The sequence below is a fragment of the Vanellus vanellus genome (assembly GCF_965231255.1).
Source record: "Vanellus vanellus genome assembly, chromosome: Z".
Classification (NCBI taxonomy): Eukaryota; Metazoa; Chordata; class Aves; order Charadriiformes; family Charadriidae; genus Vanellus; species Vanellus vanellus.
The window spans coordinates 61,767,766-61,788,082 of NC_138908.1; the positions used below are offsets into that span (position 1 = coordinate 61,767,766).

At 39.3% G+C, this 20,317-nt stretch overlaps 1 protein-coding gene across 1 annotated transcript in view; it reads left to right on the forward strand.

Annotated features, from left to right (window-relative positions):
- The window catches only part of IQGAP2 (IQ motif containing GTPase activating protein 2), a gene marked incomplete at its 5' end in the record, with an annotated part of 129,635 nt that extends 113,535 nt beyond the window's left edge, over positions 1–16,100 (forward strand). The window contains 10 exons of the mRNA XM_082497716.1: positions 345–577; positions 2,691–2,823; positions 5,343–5,445; positions 6,335–6,476; positions 10,022–10,109; positions 10,985–11,197; positions 12,513–12,673; positions 13,502–13,645; positions 14,585–14,693; positions 15,180–16,100. Of these exons, the coding sequence (XP_082353842.1) occupies positions 345–577; positions 2,691–2,823; positions 5,343–5,445; positions 6,335–6,476; positions 10,022–10,109; positions 10,985–11,197; positions 12,513–12,673; positions 13,502–13,645; positions 14,585–14,693; positions 15,180–15,293 (1,440 nt within the window). The 3' untranslated portion in view covers positions 15,294–16,100. The remainder of the gene's footprint in view (positions 1–344; positions 578–2,690; positions 2,824–5,342; positions 5,446–6,334; positions 6,477–10,021; positions 10,110–10,984; positions 11,198–12,512; positions 12,674–13,501; positions 13,646–14,584; positions 14,694–15,179) is intronic.
- Between the last annotated feature and the right edge of the window lie 4,217 nt (positions 16,101–20,317).

The following is a 20,317-nucleotide window of genomic DNA, read 5'->3' on the forward strand; positions in this document are numbered from 1 at the left end:
CAGAGAATGAGTCTCTGGAGCTGAACCTTGCAAAATCTAGAGAAAAGAAGAGTTGTATTTGTTTTTGTGTTCACCTCAATGCCTTACATTAGCTGACCTAAAGCCAGCACCAAATTGAAATGCAGTTGTAAATGTCCATAACTGGTGTTCACAGAGGTGTTGTAAGAGGCACATCTTATGAAAGACCACAGGCTCTTTCAGTGAGCCACATAGGTAACACATATCTTAAGGGTTCTTCTGGCACCAGTTCCTACAGTCTAATTCAGAAGTAAAAATGATTGTTGATGTTTTGTAAAATGTAATTACTGCATGCAAAGGAAAGATTTCTTAATTTCTTCTTTTAGATTGTCGGCAACCTTCTGTACTATCGCTACATGAACCCTGCCATTGTCGCTCCTGATGGTTTTGATATAATCGATATGACAGCTGGGGGCCAGATACACCCTGACCAGAGGAGGAACCTAGGTTGTGTGGCAAAAGTCCTTCAGCACGCTGCTTCTAACAAACTCTTTGAAGGAGAGAGTGAACATCTGTCATCTATGAACACTTACCTCTCGCAGACATACCAGAAGTTCAGGTATGCAAAGCCCTCACAAATACCTACACAGTAAGAGCTCTCCTTGAGGATGAGTAAGGCAGGTGGACTCCTCGTTTATAGGAATTCCCTGCTCAGAGTTAAAAATGTCGAGCCATTCTCGCTACTGAGGAAGTTGAAGCAGAGGTAACAGGTTGTAGCTCTGCTTGAGCATTACTTGGAGAGTTGATCATCTCTGCTGGCTGAGTTGATGCAAGCCGTCCTTACTGCAACACACAGATTTTGAGAACAGCGTGGGGTGATTCATTATCTAGCAGAAATAATGTGTTCTTTGGGTCGGGAGGACAGCTGAATGTTTTGTCTGAGGAAAAAACTTATTGGTCAGGAAAAAGTTGCATTTTTTGTTTTTATCAAGAGATTCCACACAGATTTTATTCTTTCATCTTGCACAGTCACAGGAAATAGCATGTTTTGCTACACTCCAGGACACAAGTTCTTTGGGATTATTGCCCATATTTTGGGGTGATTGCTATTATTAACTTGAAGTGTTGTTGAGTCTTGTGACAAACTCACTTTCAGAACTTCTGTCTTTAGCGTCTGCCCTTTGTGAAAGCAAATGCACTGTTCATGTAATGGGAGATCAGCCACGTACACAAAGATACTTAGTCATTCTGTTTATTGAAGTATTTAAGGGCACAGCATAAACATGAAGAAACAATAGGGTAGAAAGTATTATAGCAAAAATAACAAACACTAATGAAAGAGAGAGCCTACTCTACCTGACCTTTGATCACTACAAAAGGAACAATCTTGCTCTTCTAATTAAGCTAACTTTTTATACAAAACTGAGTCTCTGGGTGACTGTGCTCTGTACTTTAAAGTCTCCTTAGACACCAATAGTGGTTGCTCTCAGCCTGCTGTTCCCCTTGTACTCATCCAGTAACTGCAATTGCAATACTAGCTATGTTAAAAGCTACTAGCCCTGCCTAGATCTTTTACTGTGCACTTACGAACTTGTGCAGGAATTTGTCCCTGTCCTTCTTAAACCTTTGAGATCATCTGCCTCCATAGCCTCCTCCTGTAGCAGTATTCAGAATTTTGCTACACATCGGTCAAAATAGTGCTTCCTTTCATTTACTTGAAATTAGTATTTTCCTCTTAGTGTCACTGCATTCCCCCTTGTCCCATTATTGTGGGATTTGATGAATGAATTCTGTACCTATCTTATGCAACACTGTGATTTTGTACAACTTGATTGCATCCCTCAGCTTTTCCTCTCCAAACCGAGGAATCCCAGCCCTTTTTTTTTTTTCTTCCTCTAATACCGACTTTAAAGGTCCTCTAAGCCTGAAACATGCATCTGCCTTAACAGCAAAGTGCTCATCTAAATCCCTGTTTCTCGCAGCTGCTCCAGTTCAGGTCCTCTCACTTTGGAAAACAAAGTGGTCCTCTGACAGGAGGACCTTGCTGTTTCTTGGTTGTCTGTGCACATCCTTGAAGCTGTCAATAGCCTGGAGACACTCCCATTGTTGTCTTGGGAAGCAGGTCTCAGCTCTTCATGTATGTGCTAGTCGTGTGGAAGTCACGCTTCCACCATACTTTGTGGGTTTTTTCCCCCCTCAAGATTCTTGCATTTATAAAGAATACTACATCTTCTGTCATTTTGAGCAGCTCAATTTCTGAGCAACAGCTATTTAAACATTTGCAGGCCAAGTGGTAATGTTGTGCAACTACTTCAAATAATTTCTTCTCAGCACACTTTATAATACAAAGTGCCTTCCAAAAATTGGAGAGTCTTTCTGTGGAAATCCTTTCACAACACCTACAGCATTAAATACAGACTTCTCTAAGCGTATAAAATTTACCAAGTAATCAGTTCTTGTTGAATAAGAAGAAAAAAGTTTACCTTTAAAACAATCTTCCACCAGCTGTCCAGGAAAGGTGGAACACTTCATCATTTGTACTGACGTATAAATGTGTTGCCTCCAAAAGGTTGCTTCAAACACTGGGTGTAGATTGCAAGTTATAAGAGAAATATAATGTATGTCAAAGACTTGATTGTGGTGTGGTTTGTGTTTGTTTTTTTTTTTTTTACAGGCTAACTAAAGTGATTTTATAAGGGACAATTATTGAAATCTTTCTCATTTTCTCTTAGGAATTTTTTCCAAGCAGCATGTGATGTTCCTGAACCAGAGGAGAAATTCAATATCGATGAATACTCTGACATGGTGACCCTTAGCAAACCTGTCATATATATCTCCATTGAGGAAATTATCAATACCCATTCAGTAAGTCAATGAAAATATACTGGTCAACAGATTAAAGTGTATAGATTATGAAATACTTGCAACAAACACTTTCTGGGGAAGGCTTAATGTTCTTTCTTCCTTTTGAAATGATTTCTTCGGTTCATCTCTGAAATGGTCTGGACTTGAGTATTAGATTTTATTTTCCCCAGATGACTGCTCCCGCGTAAAAGCATCATCTTGAATAACAATTAGACTGTAACATTTTATGATTGAAGGGACAAACTTTTTTGTTCTCATCTAGTTTGACATTTCTAACTTATTTATACTTACAAGTACTTTCCTGTCTTGGCTAAGAAAGTAAGACCAACTTGAAGAAGCTCCTTTGACTCTGGGAGTAGAAGAAAATTCAGTGTGTTTTGTGACTCTGGCATTCTGTCATATGTTTTGTTGGAAGCAGATGCAAATGTCTGATTTAGATGGACTGAAGCTGTGGCATCCTGCCAGTTCTTTATCGTGGGTAAAGAACAGATTAACTGCAGTCTGCAGTATGGCTCATTAGGGTGTAAGTTGAACGTCTACCACGTGGTCCTTCTAAAGCTGGGATATTACTATCTGTTTCCTGGCTTGCAAACTGTCCTGCCCTCTCTCCTGGGGGGGGGAACAAAAACAAAAACAACAACAACAAAAAACTCCTTAAAAACCTAGCACACACACCCCCCAAAAAAGCCCACAAAGGTCCTCCCACAAATAATGCCAGATACACTATGGAAAAGGTAGGATACCCAATTCCCATTACACCACAATACAAGCTAGCTTTATTCAAGTGAAAACTAATAGCCTAGTCTGCTAAAAACATATTTGCTGGATTGTCTTTCTGCCTATTTCTTTTTTCTAATTCTTTAAGGCATAGACCTATGCATGCATGTTTATGATCAGTGGTTACATTTAAACACTAGTCTTGGTCAAATATTCCCTTTAGTGGCTCTGTTGCATGTCTAATATGTTATTTGATCCTAATGTGACTAAGTAATACTATTCCATTTTATATTAGCCAATAAAATACTCTACAAAATATAAAGTCATTTAATGAAAGTAAATTGCCAGACAAAAGAGGTCGAGAAGATAGTATTTTTTTATAACACGACTATGCACACTAGTCTGCCTAGAACAAGCAAGCAATTAGGTCTGAAGACCATACGTTATCTGCGTGCAGTGTATTTACCAGGTGATCCTCCTAGTCCCATGCCACCTCTTCCACCAAACCTCCTCTCAGAGCCTGAGCCTTCATCCAAGTTGTCTTCTCCCACTGTACCTTCCCTGCAAGTGTAAATTAAACTTTCCGTTCAGGTCATATGGCTTAGAAAAAAAAAAAATAGTCTGAATAACAGCAGATGCATAAACACTTTGCCTGTTGTCACATGTAGCTCAGCTTCAGGAAAAAGTTCTCAGATCTGCCCTCTGTCATCATCTCCCGTGGCACTTGCCTAAGCTTAATTTTCGTTGCACATCTCTGTACGATGTAGCTGGGATGAGGAATCTATTGGATTCATCAGCTTTGTGTTTTTCATGCTTCCCCATGTACCTCTTGCCCTCATCTCAAAGAATTTGTCCTGTGAATGTCTCTTTCATTCTGTGCTTGTATAGCATGGCTTCAAGTATGCCGGAGTTTTAATCAGTACACATAGTGTTTCTCAGCAGTTCTCACGGTATCGTAGTCAACATCATGCACCGTGTGGGGTAGTTGCTGCATGTAAGAGAGGAACTTGTTTTAAACAAATTAATGGTTATGGGCTTATAATGTTAACTTCTGTCTTGCAAGTGCATTCTTTACTAGACATGGGTTGAACCTAGTGGTCACTAATGCTGCCGGCTTTATCTAACTCAGCATGAGGTTACTTTTCTCACGGATAGCGAAAGCCTGTTTCCAAGAAAACATTACTGCCCTGTTCATGCTCTTTATTAACTTGGCTTACCAGTATTTTTGTGGCTTAAAGTTTTGAGAACGTACCCAAGTGCGATGGAAGTTATCGTGAATATGTTCACAAATCTCCTGCAGCTTCCAAGTCTATTAAAAATTGTGCTGCAGGTGCTGCATAGCTGGTTTCTGACTTACCTTTCAGAAATAGCTGTATTGTGCATCACTGATGCTATTATAAGCTACTGGAATGGGTATACAGAAAATAGGTATCTTTCTATGGATGACCAACCCTATCTTCATTCCTTTGTGTGCTTAGTTCAACATGCAGTACTGAAATGCTCTGTTTAGGATTACTGCCCTTTACTCTGTAACACTTTGTTAGTCCTAAAGGCAAATCTTAAACTTATGCTCAGCTGTGATATTCGGCACTCCAGAGACAATTGCCGGAGGAGCACGGCAAGCTGTCTTGCAGCAAGAGCAATGCTAAACTCATAGTCCAGAACTGAGAACGCTCCCTGCCTTGGGTCCTCCATAATCCTGATCACACTAGGTCTGTGTTTAGTCTCCAGATTTTTTTAAAAGTAAAAAGGCACTGGGAATGCTTTTCTTGGATGATGACTTCATTTCCATTTGTTTATAGCTACTATTAGAACACCAGGATGCCATCGCCACAGAGCCAAATGACCTGCTGAACGAACTGCTGGAAGGGCTGGGACCTGTTCCTGATGTAGAGTCCTTCCTTGGTATGCTGTTCTTCACCTTTATGGTTAACTTCACTCTAGGGGCACGATTAAATGGGGGCTTCATTTAAATGCTCTCATAGTGACAGCTTCTTCATTTACTGTATAATTCTTTCCTGAACAACTCTGTAACATCACTCTTCATAGCTGAATCTTCTTCTAACGGCAATGTTCACGCCAAAGACCAATGATGTGGTTCAAAATCCAAACATTAATAATTTTTTGAGCAGAATGATCCAGTTATGCTCTAATTGCAGGCAGAAAACAAGTCATTTTTAATAACCTGATCTTAAGATTTGCTAGTGTTGGCTAGAAACTTACAAAAAGTACAAGGAGAATTCTGAAAACAGACATTTATTTTGAAACTTAATTATAAAATTATAAAAATGAAGTTTTAAAAATAACACAACTTTATTAGAAAGTTGTGAGAAATAAATGTGACTCATATTTAATTTGCCTAAATTGTAGTAAGATGTGAAGTGTTTACAAAGTAGCTAGGATGTCACAGATAATACCAGCTTCCAAGTAAACAGCCTGTTAACATAGCTGCTACTCTTTCATTTTTCACTATCAAAGCACGTTAATACAAAAGATATTAAACTTTGTATTCTTCTTTGAGAAGAAGACATGAATCTCTTGCACGCCAGTAGCTTGAAAAACAAGGATTGGTTATGTTTCCAAAATATTCTAACCGGGCTTACAAATTGCTGGCTTCTGGCTTTGATTGTTCAATGTCCAAAAAAGACCGCTTCTAAATGGTGGGAATAGGCGTGCTATTCAATGAACTTAATATTTCTGATGGCTTACAGTGATTTATCTAAGTTCTTGTTCACTTCGTGCATTGAATCATGGGAAAGTTGGCAAACTCAAAGTAAAAGATGTTTCCTTACAGGGGAAGGAGCTGTTGATCCCAATGACCCCAACAGGGAAAGCACACTGAATCAACTTGCGAAAACAGAGATTTCGCTGTCTTTAACAAGCAAATATGAGTTACGAGAAGGTGAAGATCAGGATCTCAAAAGCCTGATGATAAAGTAAGTTTTGCTCAAAACCTATATTCTGGTGATGCTTTTTGTTTGTTTAAAAAAAAAAAGTTACTTCCACACTGCTGCCATGCCTAAGTGCGTGTTTGAGTCACTGAATGCACTCAGTTTTCAAAACCCAGTTTGTGTCCAGTCCTACTCAAACTTTTGCAAAAGTCAAACTGTCAATTCTTCCAGAAAGCTTACAGAAAGATAAACATACTGCCACTCGCGTTTTGGACCATGACTGGATTGGTATCTAACCTAGTAATAAGTGCTTTCCCATGAAGTTGTAAAAGCGTTCTGCTTTAAAACACCAGAGCCTTGAAAAAGCAGCAAAGAAAAGCAGTCTACTCTTGTAAGGGATGGACAGTGTCACGCTGTCCTCTCCTCCCCCTCAAAGAAAAACACTTCCTTGACCTACTGCCGTCCAAGGTTTGAACAGGATGTGACTGTCACTTCAGAAGGAGTAGTGCGTGCTTTTATCCAGGGGAAGAAAATTAAGAAATGGCTATGAGGATACCCTAGGGTGTAGGTTACTTTATATTCAAAAATACTTTTGTAAAAGCACTTAGTATCAAAGTATTGGCACCCCTCTTTTGAAGTTACTTCAAGCTGTCCAGAAGAAGGGTTGGCTTATTAAAATCCTGGTTCTTCCTGAACAAGGAGGGGAATAGGATGCTGTTCTCCTCTGTTACTACGCTTATTTTTACCCCACAAGTGTGAATGTTAGAAGGTCACTTTAAAGGGAAATACAGCACAAGGATTTTACCCCTTTGCAAGCAACAGGAGTGTAGATACAGGCTGTAATTCAACTCTAATCTGTTACTATTTTTTTTTCCAAATCAAGAACCAGTAAACTGAATTTATTAGGTAACATGTGAAGTTTTACTTCTGAAGAAAGTTCTTAGCTATAATGACTGTAGTAAGTAGTGCAATTTCTATAAAAGCCATAAATGACTGCTTAAAGTCTGGAAGAAAGTCTGATTTTAAGTGCAAGAAAACTATTACTACTACTTATCCTAATGTATTCCACTGTAATTGTGTATATTTGACCTGAATCTTAACCAAGAATACAGAATCACAGAATTTTCAGAGTTGGAAGGGACCTCTAGAGATCATCTAGTCCAACTCCCCTGCTAAAGCAGGATTGCCCAGAGCACATTACTCAGGACTGCATCCAGGCGGGTCTTGAAAATCTCCAGGGAAGGGGACTCCACAACCTCCCTGGGCAGCCTGTGCCAGTGCTCTGTCACCCTCACTGTAAAGAACTGTTTCCGTGTATTTGAACGGAACTTCCTGTGTTCCAACTTGTGCCCATTACCCCTCGTCCTGTTACTTGGAACCATTGAAAAGAGCCTGGCTCCATCCTCCTTCAACCCACCCTTTAGATACTTGTATGCCATAATAAGGTCTCCCCTCAGCCTTCTCTTCTCCAGGCTAAAGAGTCCCAGCTCTCTCAGCCTTTCCTCATAAGGCAGATGCTCCAAGCCCTTAATCACCTTAGTTGCTCTTCGCTGGACTCGCTCCAGCAGTTCCCTGTCCCTCTTGAACTGGGGAGCCCAAAACTGGACACAGTATTCCAGTTGTGGCCTCACCAGTGCAGAGTAGAGGGGGAGAATGACCTCCCTCGACCTACTGGCCACACTCTTCCCTATGCAGCCCAGGATTCCATTGGCCTTTTTGGCAGCAAGGGCACATTGCTGGGCCATGGATAATTTACTGTCTACCACAACCCCCAGATCCTTCTCCTCAGAACTACTTCCCAGCGGGTCCGCCCCTAACCTATACTGGTGCCTAGCATTCTTCCTCCCCAGGTGCGGGACCTTGCACTTGAAGGTTTTCCTGTAACTCGTTATCAAATAGAATACGAGATCTAAACTAAAGGGACTGCAATGACAATGTCAAATCAAAACAGTGTTGGTCACTTGGTATTCCAGCTTCTGCAGAGAATCCTAAGATTTGCTGGTACCCTTGTTTAGAGGGCTCTATGTAAGGTGCCCGGTCTGCATGGTTTGAGTGCGCAAGTGCCGCCAGCCAAGTGGCAGGTGAAGAGGGAGGCATCCAGCCCCAAGTGGGGCGTTCCTGGAAAACACCAGAGCTGAGCTGGTTTGGTACATGGGGAGAGGAACTGGAAATACGCCTTGTGTCTTATCGGCCATATTGGCACCTGTTGCTAAGGACATGCATTGAACAGTAACGTTGGCCCATGTATGTCCATGTAGACTGTGGTGGTGACCACCAAAGACTGATGAAGGTTGTGTCAGAGAAAGCAATGCATTGATGTACCCAAGCGAACCAACTTTAGGAAATCTCTCTGGTTTTGTTTCAGGTTTGTTTTTTTTTCCTGGCAAACTGGAGGGGAATCCAGGAGAGTTTATGAAGGGAATATACATTTAACAGCTGTCCTTCAGAAAGCTGTTGGATGTGCTAGAAGCACTCGGTGCAGTTAACAGCAGCTCTGGATGGGCAAGCTAGCTTCCAGGAGGTTTAGCAGGTTGCCTCCTAACATGGAGTTAGGAGTGCTTCAGTGCTTCCCTTCATGCAGTGCTGCGGGCCTGCCTGTGCTGTCGGTCATTCCTACCTTCCTGCCCCTTCCGTGGAAACTTGGATCACACTCAAATACTCAGTGGTTTGGGATAATGGTGCCTGTATATGAGAAAATCTCTTGTCCCGTTTCATTGCATTTTTATGAGAACGTCTAGTTCCTGAAAACGCCAACAAAAACCCCAACTGTGTACGTAGGCAAACTATCATTTTAAACCAAGTCACGAGGTTTTAATCACAGGAGCCTTGATCATATTTAGACCTTTTCCTGGGAAACTTAAGCCACATCTTCGAGTTTCTGTCCATTTTTAAGAATAACGAGCTATATCTTATTTGTAATAGTGTCCTCTAAATTAACAGAATTCTGTAGCAGGATGTTCGTGGAAGCATTATGGATGAAGAGGCAGCAGGAACGAGATAAATTCTTACCAAAAAAAGAACTGGTTTACATATCGGGGTGTAGCAGCTTCCCTTTTTTAGCACGGAAATGCTCCTTGTCTGCTGCCGCTAGAGAAATATCCGCCCTTAAGTGGTGTGTGTAAATACCCTGAGCTGGGTGTAAAATTCCTTTACAAGTTCAGCAGTTTTGAGTATATTTCTACTTTTTTCAGTAAATATGACCCTTAATGGAACCAAGCATAGCTCAGGCTTTGCAAAGATTACATTCCTATCTGCTGTTTTGTCATGGTCATAATTAAAATCCACATGTGAGTGGTTTCTTTGATTTTTACTATGTTAAAAGTACTTGTTTTACTGTGCTAGTTGGTTAACTGTTTTCTCAAATAAAAGGGGGGAAAGTATGCATGTGTTTCTCTATTCAGACCTGTGTAGAAGCCAGATGTTCAACATTATTAATGGAAGCTCTGAAACATAAAAAGCCAGCAAATGTAAACATTACCAAGAAACCTTAATAAATGGGGAGCTCGCTAGTTTTACTGTTGAAGAAATGAAATGCACAAGTGACCCAGTGACAATGGTTTTGTAATATCTATAAATACACTTTTTTAAAGGACCAAAAGACTTATTGTGGATGTGATACGAACGCAGCCAGGGGATACGCTCTTAGAAATATTAGAAACACCAGCCACTTCACAACAGGTAAGTGCTATACTGTGCCTGAATAGGGAAGAAAGTGCATATTTATTACAGCTATTTGAAAGCTTTAACAGATCTCCGACAGCTTTCTCCACTGCTTTATAACAATGAAATCATTGTTGCTGTTTTTTAGAATATCCACATCTAGAGCCTTCAAAATGTGAGACTTGCAAGTTTTCTTTTACTCTATAATTGGTAACAGATTCAGAGGAAAAGAAAAGTGAAGTCTTGCTGTCAACTAGCCCAACTAGAATATTTTTTTCTTTACATTTTTTGAAAAAAGGGTCTTTTCTCTCCTATTTTATACTCCAATCAAATAGCCTGAGGTGAATCCTTCTGCTAGATTTTTTTTTTTTTCTCATGAACTTGAGTATCTTAACTCAAGTTCCCTGACACTTAGTTTATTTGCTTAAGCACTACAAGCAAACCTCTGCCTGGGGAAGGACTGCTATCCTTGGCATGGGAATTGAGTGGGAAGAGCTCCCAGTTGAAGACTTCCCTGTAGATCCTGACACACAAAGCTGAGGCTCAATAATGTGCATATTTTAACTTTCTTCAGTGTGTGCGTATGTAGGGGACACCTGTGAGACCTGCACAGTCTTCCCACAACTAAGTGAAGTCGTTGAGTCATCTGGGTGATTTTTAGACACATTTTGATTAATTGAAATACACTTCTAGATGTTGTGCTTAGTTATTTAAGGTATGTCAAAAGGCAGAGTAAATGGAGCACTTTCAGATCATGTGGTAAAAGGATATAAATAAAGCCTGCACCTTGATTCTTTATAATCTCCTTTGAAAATTCAATGTACTTAAATACTAAAATGTTATCATGAGCTGGAAAATAACTTTCTGGATTATTTTTTTTTTTTTTAACCTAGGAATCTGTGCACTTGAAACTTGTAGAAAAACGTGCCATCTTAGATTCCAAAACTCCAGAGAAAATGAAGCCCAGTAAGTCTATTTTTGAAGATGGGCAGCTACCTATAGAACAAAAGAAAAGGAAAATTCAGAGAAATCTCCGGACATTGGAACAAGCAGGACTAGTCTCTTCAGCAACTAAGTACCAAGAAATTATAAATGAGATAGCTAAGGTAAATGGAGCACACTTTCCTGTATATTTGTTTTTCAGGCGTCTAGCTTAAATCCATTCCAGCTAGACATGTATAATACACATTTTCCAGAGAATGCTATGCTAAATCACTGAAGTATCTACATAGGAAACAAATATTCTTTCTTTATTGACAAAATAAGTGAAAGACCATACTCTAATGCATAACTGCCTGAACTGAATAACATACACTTGTAGACTTTGTTATCCAGATTTGATACTGATGCTGTTTTAACTTCTCCAGCACAATGTGCTTCAGTATAGCTTTTTATCCTTTAAAATGAGTCAGAACTACCCATCAGACTACATTAATTATTAATTGAAACACCTAGTAAGGTTTAAAAAGACTTAAAAAAAACCCCAAAACATTCTCTGCTTGGTATTAACACTGACCTGCACTGGTTGGGCAGGACACAAGGAGAACAGTGGGCCAATGCGGTGCCTGTCCTGGGGCTGATAAAGCACCTGGCCCGATGTGCACAAATTGGCAAATCCTGTTCCAAATCCACGCCCAACACTGGCTGTAAGAATCTTCGTATATTGGATTATCTTTAATTACTCATGAGCAATATTGGATTATCTTTAATTACTCATAAGTAAATTACTCATAGCTCACGAGTGATTTACTTATTATAAATACATAATTTTTTAAAGTTGCAAATATATTTGAATATGTGAGTAAATTACTGATGTGAGATAAGTCTCTAATATCATTATGTCACGTTGCACCTACTTTGAAATGCCATTGTAAATCCCCACTCAGTTCAGGTGTCTGCACACGCTTCTACTTGACAAAACCATTCTACATGTATATTCAGTGCCCCGTTCTCTTCTTATTTCCTATCTACTAGCCCAGATGCTTTCACTTTCAACTACCTCAACTCAACCAATACCTTCAACCCAAGCTGTAGTTCAGCAGTAGCTCGTTCCTGCCTAGTAGATGCCCAAACTCTCATTTCTTAGGCCTCTCACCAGCCAACTATCTGTGAGAAGGCTTCCATTTATAGCATGAAGATGATATTTTCCTTATGACTTCTGAGTCTGCCCTGCCCTGGGCACCATAGCAGAGTTTAAGGTACCACCACTTGTATACGTGAGTAGCAACCTGATTGTTGTCCTCTGTACAGTCATGTGAACTGTAGCGCTCACTACAGCTACTGTGCGTGTGAGAGCTGACATGACAGCTCATGCTTTCCTCCAATAATTAAGTCAGGTTGTGTAATTACAGATTTGAATGGTAATAACCTAAGACTTTTAAAAATATCAAATTAATAACCTAATTATATTAATGTGTTTAGGATATCCGGAATCAAAGAAGATACAGACATCATCGAAAAGCTGAACTGGTGAAACTCCAGCAGACTTTGAACGCACTTAACTCCAAGACAGCATTTTATGAAGAACAAATTAATTACTACAACACCTATATAAAAACATGTTTAGACAACTTAACAAGAAAGTGAGTTGAATCTTCTTGTCTTTTAATATTTCAGTGTGTTTTATCAGGAGGGCGAGCAGCTGTTACTCTGTACTGGAAAGTTTCGACTACAACAGACAGACATTCCATGGATTAAAAGTCCATGCGAATTGTCACTGTGAGCTGAGTCAAAACCAGGACAGTAAAGTCTTGCAATTATTTAAAGCTGCCTTACATAAAGAGGCCTCAGATGTATATGTGTTTTCAACAGATTTAATTGGTGCTACTTTGCAGATCCATTAGCATGCTTTGAAGTCATGCAGCTTTGGGAAGTAATTGTTGATTTTCTTCCTTCACTAAAAGCACTGGGCCTTTAGAGTGGAAAGGGGGGAAATAAATGGCTAAAGAATTTTACTGTTCAAGTATGATGCAGTTACTCAAAATCAAGCTTCCCTGCCAGTGCCACTGAAGTGTCAAAATGAAAACATTTTACTGACATGAACAGGAGCTTTTCCAGTGCATACCTCATTGATCGAAAAACGAACTCTTAATGGCCAATCTTATTTAATACCTATGTCACTGTATGCTTACAAATTGCTATTTTGAAATGATGGTGGACTCTTTTTGATCAGGGTTCACAATAGAGTTTGAACAAGCCCTAAAAAAATCTTGATTCAAAATCACTGCCAAAATGACTACTTGCTGTGTGCGAAAAATCCCACTAATTAAATTTCTGAATGTTAATTCTTTTTATTAATAGGAGTTCAAGAAGGAAAGAGTAAAGGAAAGCAACTAGTCTTCTAGACATATTTAGAAGTATAAAAGACCTGGTAGATAAATCAAAAGCTATTTTTCTTGTTCTCTTCTCAGAAATTCAAGGAGGTCAATTAAACTAGATGGAAAAGAGGAGGTGAAGGGAAGCAAAAAACTGAAGCAGGCCTCATTAAAGTACACAGCTGCAAGACTGCATGAAAAAGGTGTCATCCTAGAAATTGAAGATCTTCAAACCAACCAGTAAGTGTGGTATAAAACAATTCAGAGCATTTTCTAATCAACAGCTGCCTAAGGGGCCTGGCTTTTCTTAAAAGAATCTTTGCGATTTCCTGTGCCACACCTAAAATTACCTCAGACTTCTTCTTTCAGAAGAATGATAAAGCCTAACTGTCAATTCATTTTTTTTCCCTTGTACCTTGCTATATGATTGTCTTGGGAAAATATTTGAATGAGCCTCTTTTGGCATTAGCTGAGATGGAACCAGTGCAAGTCCAACAGCGTACCCACTGCCAATGACTGACTTGTTAAGCAGTTCTTTTTTTCGTTTACTGACCAATCGCTTTCATATAACTGAGTAAACACCTGCTTTTCTGCACTTCCTCGCTATGGCAAGGTGAACGGATGGGGTGGTTTAACATCCCTTTTGTATCTATCCATATTGAGGCTGCTGTCGTGAAGAAAAAAAAAAAAAATTGCACCCTCTGTACCCTTCCATCCATCTTTTTCATGGAAAAAAGTTTTCCAGGTTGCAATTTTTTTCCAAGTGCGTTCATCAGGCAGAGGAAGCCACATGAGGCAAACTGAAACCAGGGAAGAACACATACGCACCTGCGAGGAGATACTCAGGCATGGCAGAACGAAAGTCTGTCTGCCCTGTTCCTATGCTGTGGACACTTGGCCATCTTTGTTTCCAGAACTTCCCACAGCCCACTTTTTTTCCAATATAAAAGACTTGAGAGCTTTATATTCCATACACAGTATGGAATATACCATATCAAAAACACCAGAAAGTCTCCAAGAAGACATTGCAGCAGAGATGGAGTGGTCCATTTGACACCATTTACGCTGCTTACAGTCAAAGTTGGTTTTGTGTTCTGCAGGCTTTTTCCCCAAAACTGTCTCTGGTCTATATAAAACTGCACAGCATACATAGTCAATTACCCTTCTTTTTGTTTCGAGGTTTAAGAATGTGATGTTTGATATCACACCTGGAGAAGAAGTGGGCGACTTTGAAATCAAAGCAAAATTTTTGGGGGTTGAGATGGAAAAAGTGCAGCTCCATTTCCAGGTAGAGTTTGAATTTTGTTACTTTGCTACATAGTCACAGTTGCATTTCTTCTAAGTATAAATTATTTCAGACTTTTTTTTTTTTATACCTATTCATGAGCTATCCAATCAGCACAGAGCAGCAGAACCTGTGCGGAATAACCATACAACTTCCCTAGGATGCTGGACACCGACCTGGGTTAACGTTTGTTAGGGCAACTGCCTGAACCTAAATACCACATTAGTTCAGCGGCACGCAGCAAATACCAAGAGAAAATGAAAACACACAGAAAATAGTTTTTCTTCTGGTTTGCTGTTCCTGACAGTCTACAATACGGGATCTAGAGGACATGTAATGGTTTCTACATCTATCCAATAATTGCTTGTAATTGTTTAAATTGTGAAGGACCCGGAGTTTGAGATGGTCATCACATGATGAAAATGACCCCATCTTGTTGCTGTCAGGTATGGGGTCTACAGAGACTAATAATTTTATTTCTGACTACAGGATTTGCTTCAGATGCAGTATGAAGGTGTGGCTGTAATGAGGATGTTCGACAAAGCTAAAGTAAATGTGAATTTGCTCATATTCTTGTTGAATAAGAAGTTCTATGGAAAATGAGTGTCTTCATCAGATATCATGGACTGCATCCATCAGTGAGAGTTCTATTCAGTATTTTTTAGCTCTTAAACATTTGCTTGAAGTTTTGTCATTGGAGGCTTTTTAACTTTAAAATAAAAAATCCCTAAAACACCAAATGTTCAGAGGAATGTACACAGTGCCTTTTCAGCATTGATGATGAAACAGATTAATTTAAACAGTTTCAGATTTCATTGGTGTTGGTACTTTCAAATCAAAATATTGTTTAGGACACTCAGCTGTTGTGGTTGTATGGATTTTAAGGTAGGCAGAAATTGATTTTAGTTGAATATATAAACCTCTTCCTATTAAAACATTTCTAAATGACCTCAGATACATAATATAGTTCTTACTAGACTTTAAGCATGTCATATACCAAAAGAAATCCTAATTTGTTTCTAAGGCATAGTTTGAGCAAATATTTAGTTACGTACTAAGCCTATTTTTCTGGCAGTTGTCAATTGTAAAGCAAACTTATTGTGCAATTCAAAAATTTTTATAGGTAATTATAAAGTGACAATAACTTCTTACTGTACAAAAATATTTTGTGATTCATTCCTAAATGCACTACTGCCTCCTGTAAAATGACATTTTCTACTTTCACAGCCTTTGGAGTGGTATTGGGGAATCTGAACAGTGAACAGTTGCTGTTCAGTTTGAAGTATTTGAATACATAAATTGTGCCTGTCTGTCTTTTTTTGTAAGAAAATAAATGCAATAAAATCAGTATTTAGATTGTTTTTTAAATATTCTTTGGAGATTGTTCTATGTAAAATAAACATTACCTAATTAAACTGACTTGGTTCCTAAATTTCATTTAAAAGAGTCATTAAAGCAGCAATCCAGATGGCAGTGATTTTATAAAATTGAATCTAATTAAGCTTGATTGTCCTCACAGTACACTCTGGGAAGGTTGCTCAGCAGTGAAAACTTCACGGCCTTTATTCCATTGAACATGATTTGCTGATGAACTACCAATTGTATCTACAGGAAAAAAAAGTGTGTACAGTAGGTAATGTGATAAATACATAAACCAAGAGAAAATATTTCCTACTGTTACTTTCCTAGTGACAAACACTTTAAAAGACAGAGTGAGGCATTCTGGAATGCATTGCAAAAGCAAATACTAAACAAGTATTCATTCTGAAGGTGGAATAAAACAATGTAGTCAGTGGCAGATACACAGACTGTGAGTTCAGTTGGTATACTCTACTGTGGTATTACACAAGCTGAAAAAATTATTACACTTACTAGACACATTCATTTATGTATGGCATTAAATTCAAACACTTAACTACTTTAAAACAGCTAATATCCCTAATTAAAAGATAAACGGCTCCTACGTGCTTTCTTTTTCTTCTAGCTAGTTACGTATAAGCCACTTTAACATGACATAAATGCTTCAGTATTAATACCCTAGTTCACCTAAAATAGCTGGATGGGGAGGTGAAAGTCTGAAAGCAAGGACTTTACTTCTAAAGGAGAGAAGTGAATTGTACTTGAATATGAATTAAGCTCCCAATCTTCTGTTTCCCTTTTTTATTTGTAGCAGACTTGACCAATCCCTACATATTTTTGAAAAATTCCAGTTGAGCAGTTAAGTCTGCGCAAGTGGGATGTCGGTCCTCGGCCCAGACCTTTGAGGTAATGTGTTAAAAGCCTGGACTGCTGCTGGAGAGACATACTAGAGCCCCACAACCTTTGTGGAAGTCAGTCGCTCCTGGGTATGCTGTTTTGTGTAATTCACTTGACACGTGTAGTGACTGCTTAGTTCTAATGCAAACAGTGTGTTCCTCAGTTATTTCCTGATATATACATGTTTAGGAAAATTTATTTGGTCCCCAGTTAATGACATGTATGAAAGGTACAGTCTGCATATCAAAGAGTAATTTCCATATAACTTCTCTAAATCCATTTAGAAGCTTTTTTTTCTTAATTAACTAGTTCAATTTAGGGCCCTGCCACTGAACAGAAAATGAACTTTGCGAAACATGAATGACCACAATGATTCCTAACTAAACAATATAACAGAAAAAAAAAAAGGGCTTTTTGGAAGCTGCTGCAAGCTTGCCATTTATGGTCTTCATAGATTTGACTTGATGAAACCAGTTTCATTCATTAAATGGTCTTGTGGAAAGACTTGCATTGCTGGTGCAAAACCTGAGGAAAACTGCAGTACAGCTCAATAAAGGCTACACATCAGTTGTCACCAGAGGAGAAAATGCATCTCTCCTTGAAAGACTTGCCTATCTCTCAATTTTGTCTTCCTTAAGCTGGAGGCAGTGAAAGGAAACTATAATAGCTAATAGTCTTAGCCTGTTAGCCCTCCAGTTTCTGGTTTTCTACCACTTGTCTCTACAGTTGACTAAGAGTGCTAGGCAGTTAACCTAGAGTTTATTTCGGAACTTACCCATTCTGATAGGGTTTGAAGATAAAAATTATCCACAAAATTGCAGAACAACATCCTCCTTCTTTGGCCAAGCAGACAAATGCCATCACAAGCAACAGCTTTGTTCTGTTTCACTTTGCACTTATCTGTAAACCTGCTATAGCTGTTTCTTTTTTTTACAAGAATACAGGAGCAACACAATCAAACTTCCCTCTCACAGCAAATCCAAAGAGTGACAGTCACATCTGATTTCAAAAAGTTCACAACTGGACAGAAAACCCTCTTCATGGAGACCTGATTTTGCTTCCGAGATATCCTTCTAACCTTATCCTGTCTGAGCTGTAACTACTCACCCAGGCACACACCAGTGTAATTGGTGTATTAAACAGCAGAAAGATGGCTCCTTCCCCAAACAGTAATGATGTAGCAATTTTACTATATTGTATGCTTGTAAGCTGCTTTGGTAGACCTAGTGTGTTTAAGAGGAATGAAGTTTTGTCCTGCAACATGCTTCTGCCGAAAAACAAAGCTCTGAAAAAGGTGCAAGAAGTAGAATCAAAAAGCAGTAACTAGTAAAAGCGTTAGAAGTAATGAACCTCTGTTACAATCAGTTTATCTAGGGAGGAAGTAGCAAGCTGATTTGTGTAACCACAGGATACATATGCAGTCAGAAAATTTAACAAGTATGGTGTTGGGTTTTTTTATTCACTCGCTATATTTACAGTAATCTAATTTATGAAGAGGAAAGGACAATAGCCCTATGGCTGTTCCTTATGTCAGCAACTAAGGTTCTCCCTGCAGATCCGATCTGAGTTTCCCTTCATATCTTTCACAAATTCTGTAGATTGGTTTATCCCTCAAGCACTGGCCCACTGGTTAAGGCTTCTCGAAACTTAAGAAATACAAGTCCTGAAAATGTACGCTTTTCCAAGGTCTGGTATAGCATTTACAAATACACGTTTACATTAAGGAAGACTGACATTTAGTTCACTTCTATTTGGGGTTTAGAAAATTTTAAGTCTTACCTTTGGGCATGTTTATAGATCTGTGAGATCACAGAAATGCCCGAGAATAACTTTGCTTTATCTTCCCAAATAGATGAAAAGAAATTATCTCTGATTAATGTATTTTCTAAATAAATGAAAAAGAATAGTGTAAGGTGTTTCGTGAGGGTTCCCTAGTGAGTTTGGGATGACAGAGCCATAGAAAGGCTGGCCAGCTGTAAATCTTGTATTTGTTACTTGTCCTCGCTCTACACAAATTGGAGAGAGCCTTAACAGTGCTGTAACATGTAGCAACTGGTAGGATTGTGGGAAGAAAATCGTAGAGCAAGCAAAGATTAGAATTTACTGGGAACCAGTACTTGCGATCAGGAGTATTTATTTTCCATGGATTTTTCGCTCAGTTAAGAGCAAAGGTCAGTGCTTCTGCAGTAATAAAGGCACTTCATACATATGAACAAGTTCTAAATGGAGCTTCTGCCCCCCACCCCTCCTTTTTTTTTGTCTGTATTGCTGTAAACAGAAGGATATACTGTTGAGGATGGGACAGCATACCCTAGCAAACCAAAGAGCGTCCACTTGTAAAGCTTTCAACTGCGTTATAGACCTAAGAAATAAAAAGCACTCAAAACACCAGTGGAATAAGTACTTTCAAAGAAAAGAGCCTAAATAATAGCTGCAAAGCTACCAAAATATTTTCCTCTATAGCTTTCACGTAGGTTTAAGTTCAACCAGCTCTTGATTCATGAGCAGCTGTGAAGGACAGCACGAGCTTTCCTCCCGGCCACGGCATGTGCCACTGGAGCCCTGGAGTGGCACCATTTCCTCGGGGGTCTTGCACAGATGGACAGGAGGATAGCAAAGCTGTGTATGGAGTCGCCTTTGGGTTGCCCCGTGTTTGCGGAGCAGTCAGCTTATGGAACCCGTGCAATACAAGCACGCTTGATGTTATCTACTTTGTACAAAGCGGATCTATGTATCAGGGAGCTTTACCAAATGAGCGTATAATAAGTGATTTAGCAAAAGAATTTTGCTTCAGCTAAAATGGATGTGTGCTTGCTATGGCTTCAGCTAAGATGGGTGTGTGCTTGCTATGCGTTTGGAAAAGGGATAGTGTTAGATGGGATATCAGACGAAAGCAACAGTTGGAAGTACCGAACGGATGCAGAACAAAGGGTGGTGTAGTTAGCCAAGATAACCACAGGAGTGTAAAGAATAAAGAAGCCGCAAGAAGGACATGCTGATAAAGACTTCAAGCCTCCTTCCAACGACTACCAGGAAGACCCCTGAGTACACATAACGCCTGCGCCGCTAGAAGGGAGGGGGCGTGCTCGGGGATGGGTTGCATTCCAAAACCTCATTGATTATGCAAATTACGTTCCAAGAAGAAACACGAGTAAGTATAAAGAATAGGAAATAAAAACAAGCGTTTGTAAAAGAAAAATGAGCCACAGGAGGAGAAATCCCCCGTGTAACTCCCAGCGCTATAATAAATATTCTTTGCTCCACCGAATTTGCCCCGGACTAAAATTCAGTACAGTGACCGTGTTTCTCACAAGAGTGATCTTTCAATCACGCGTAACGCAGATGTTTCAACAGACCTCATAACCGTGCCC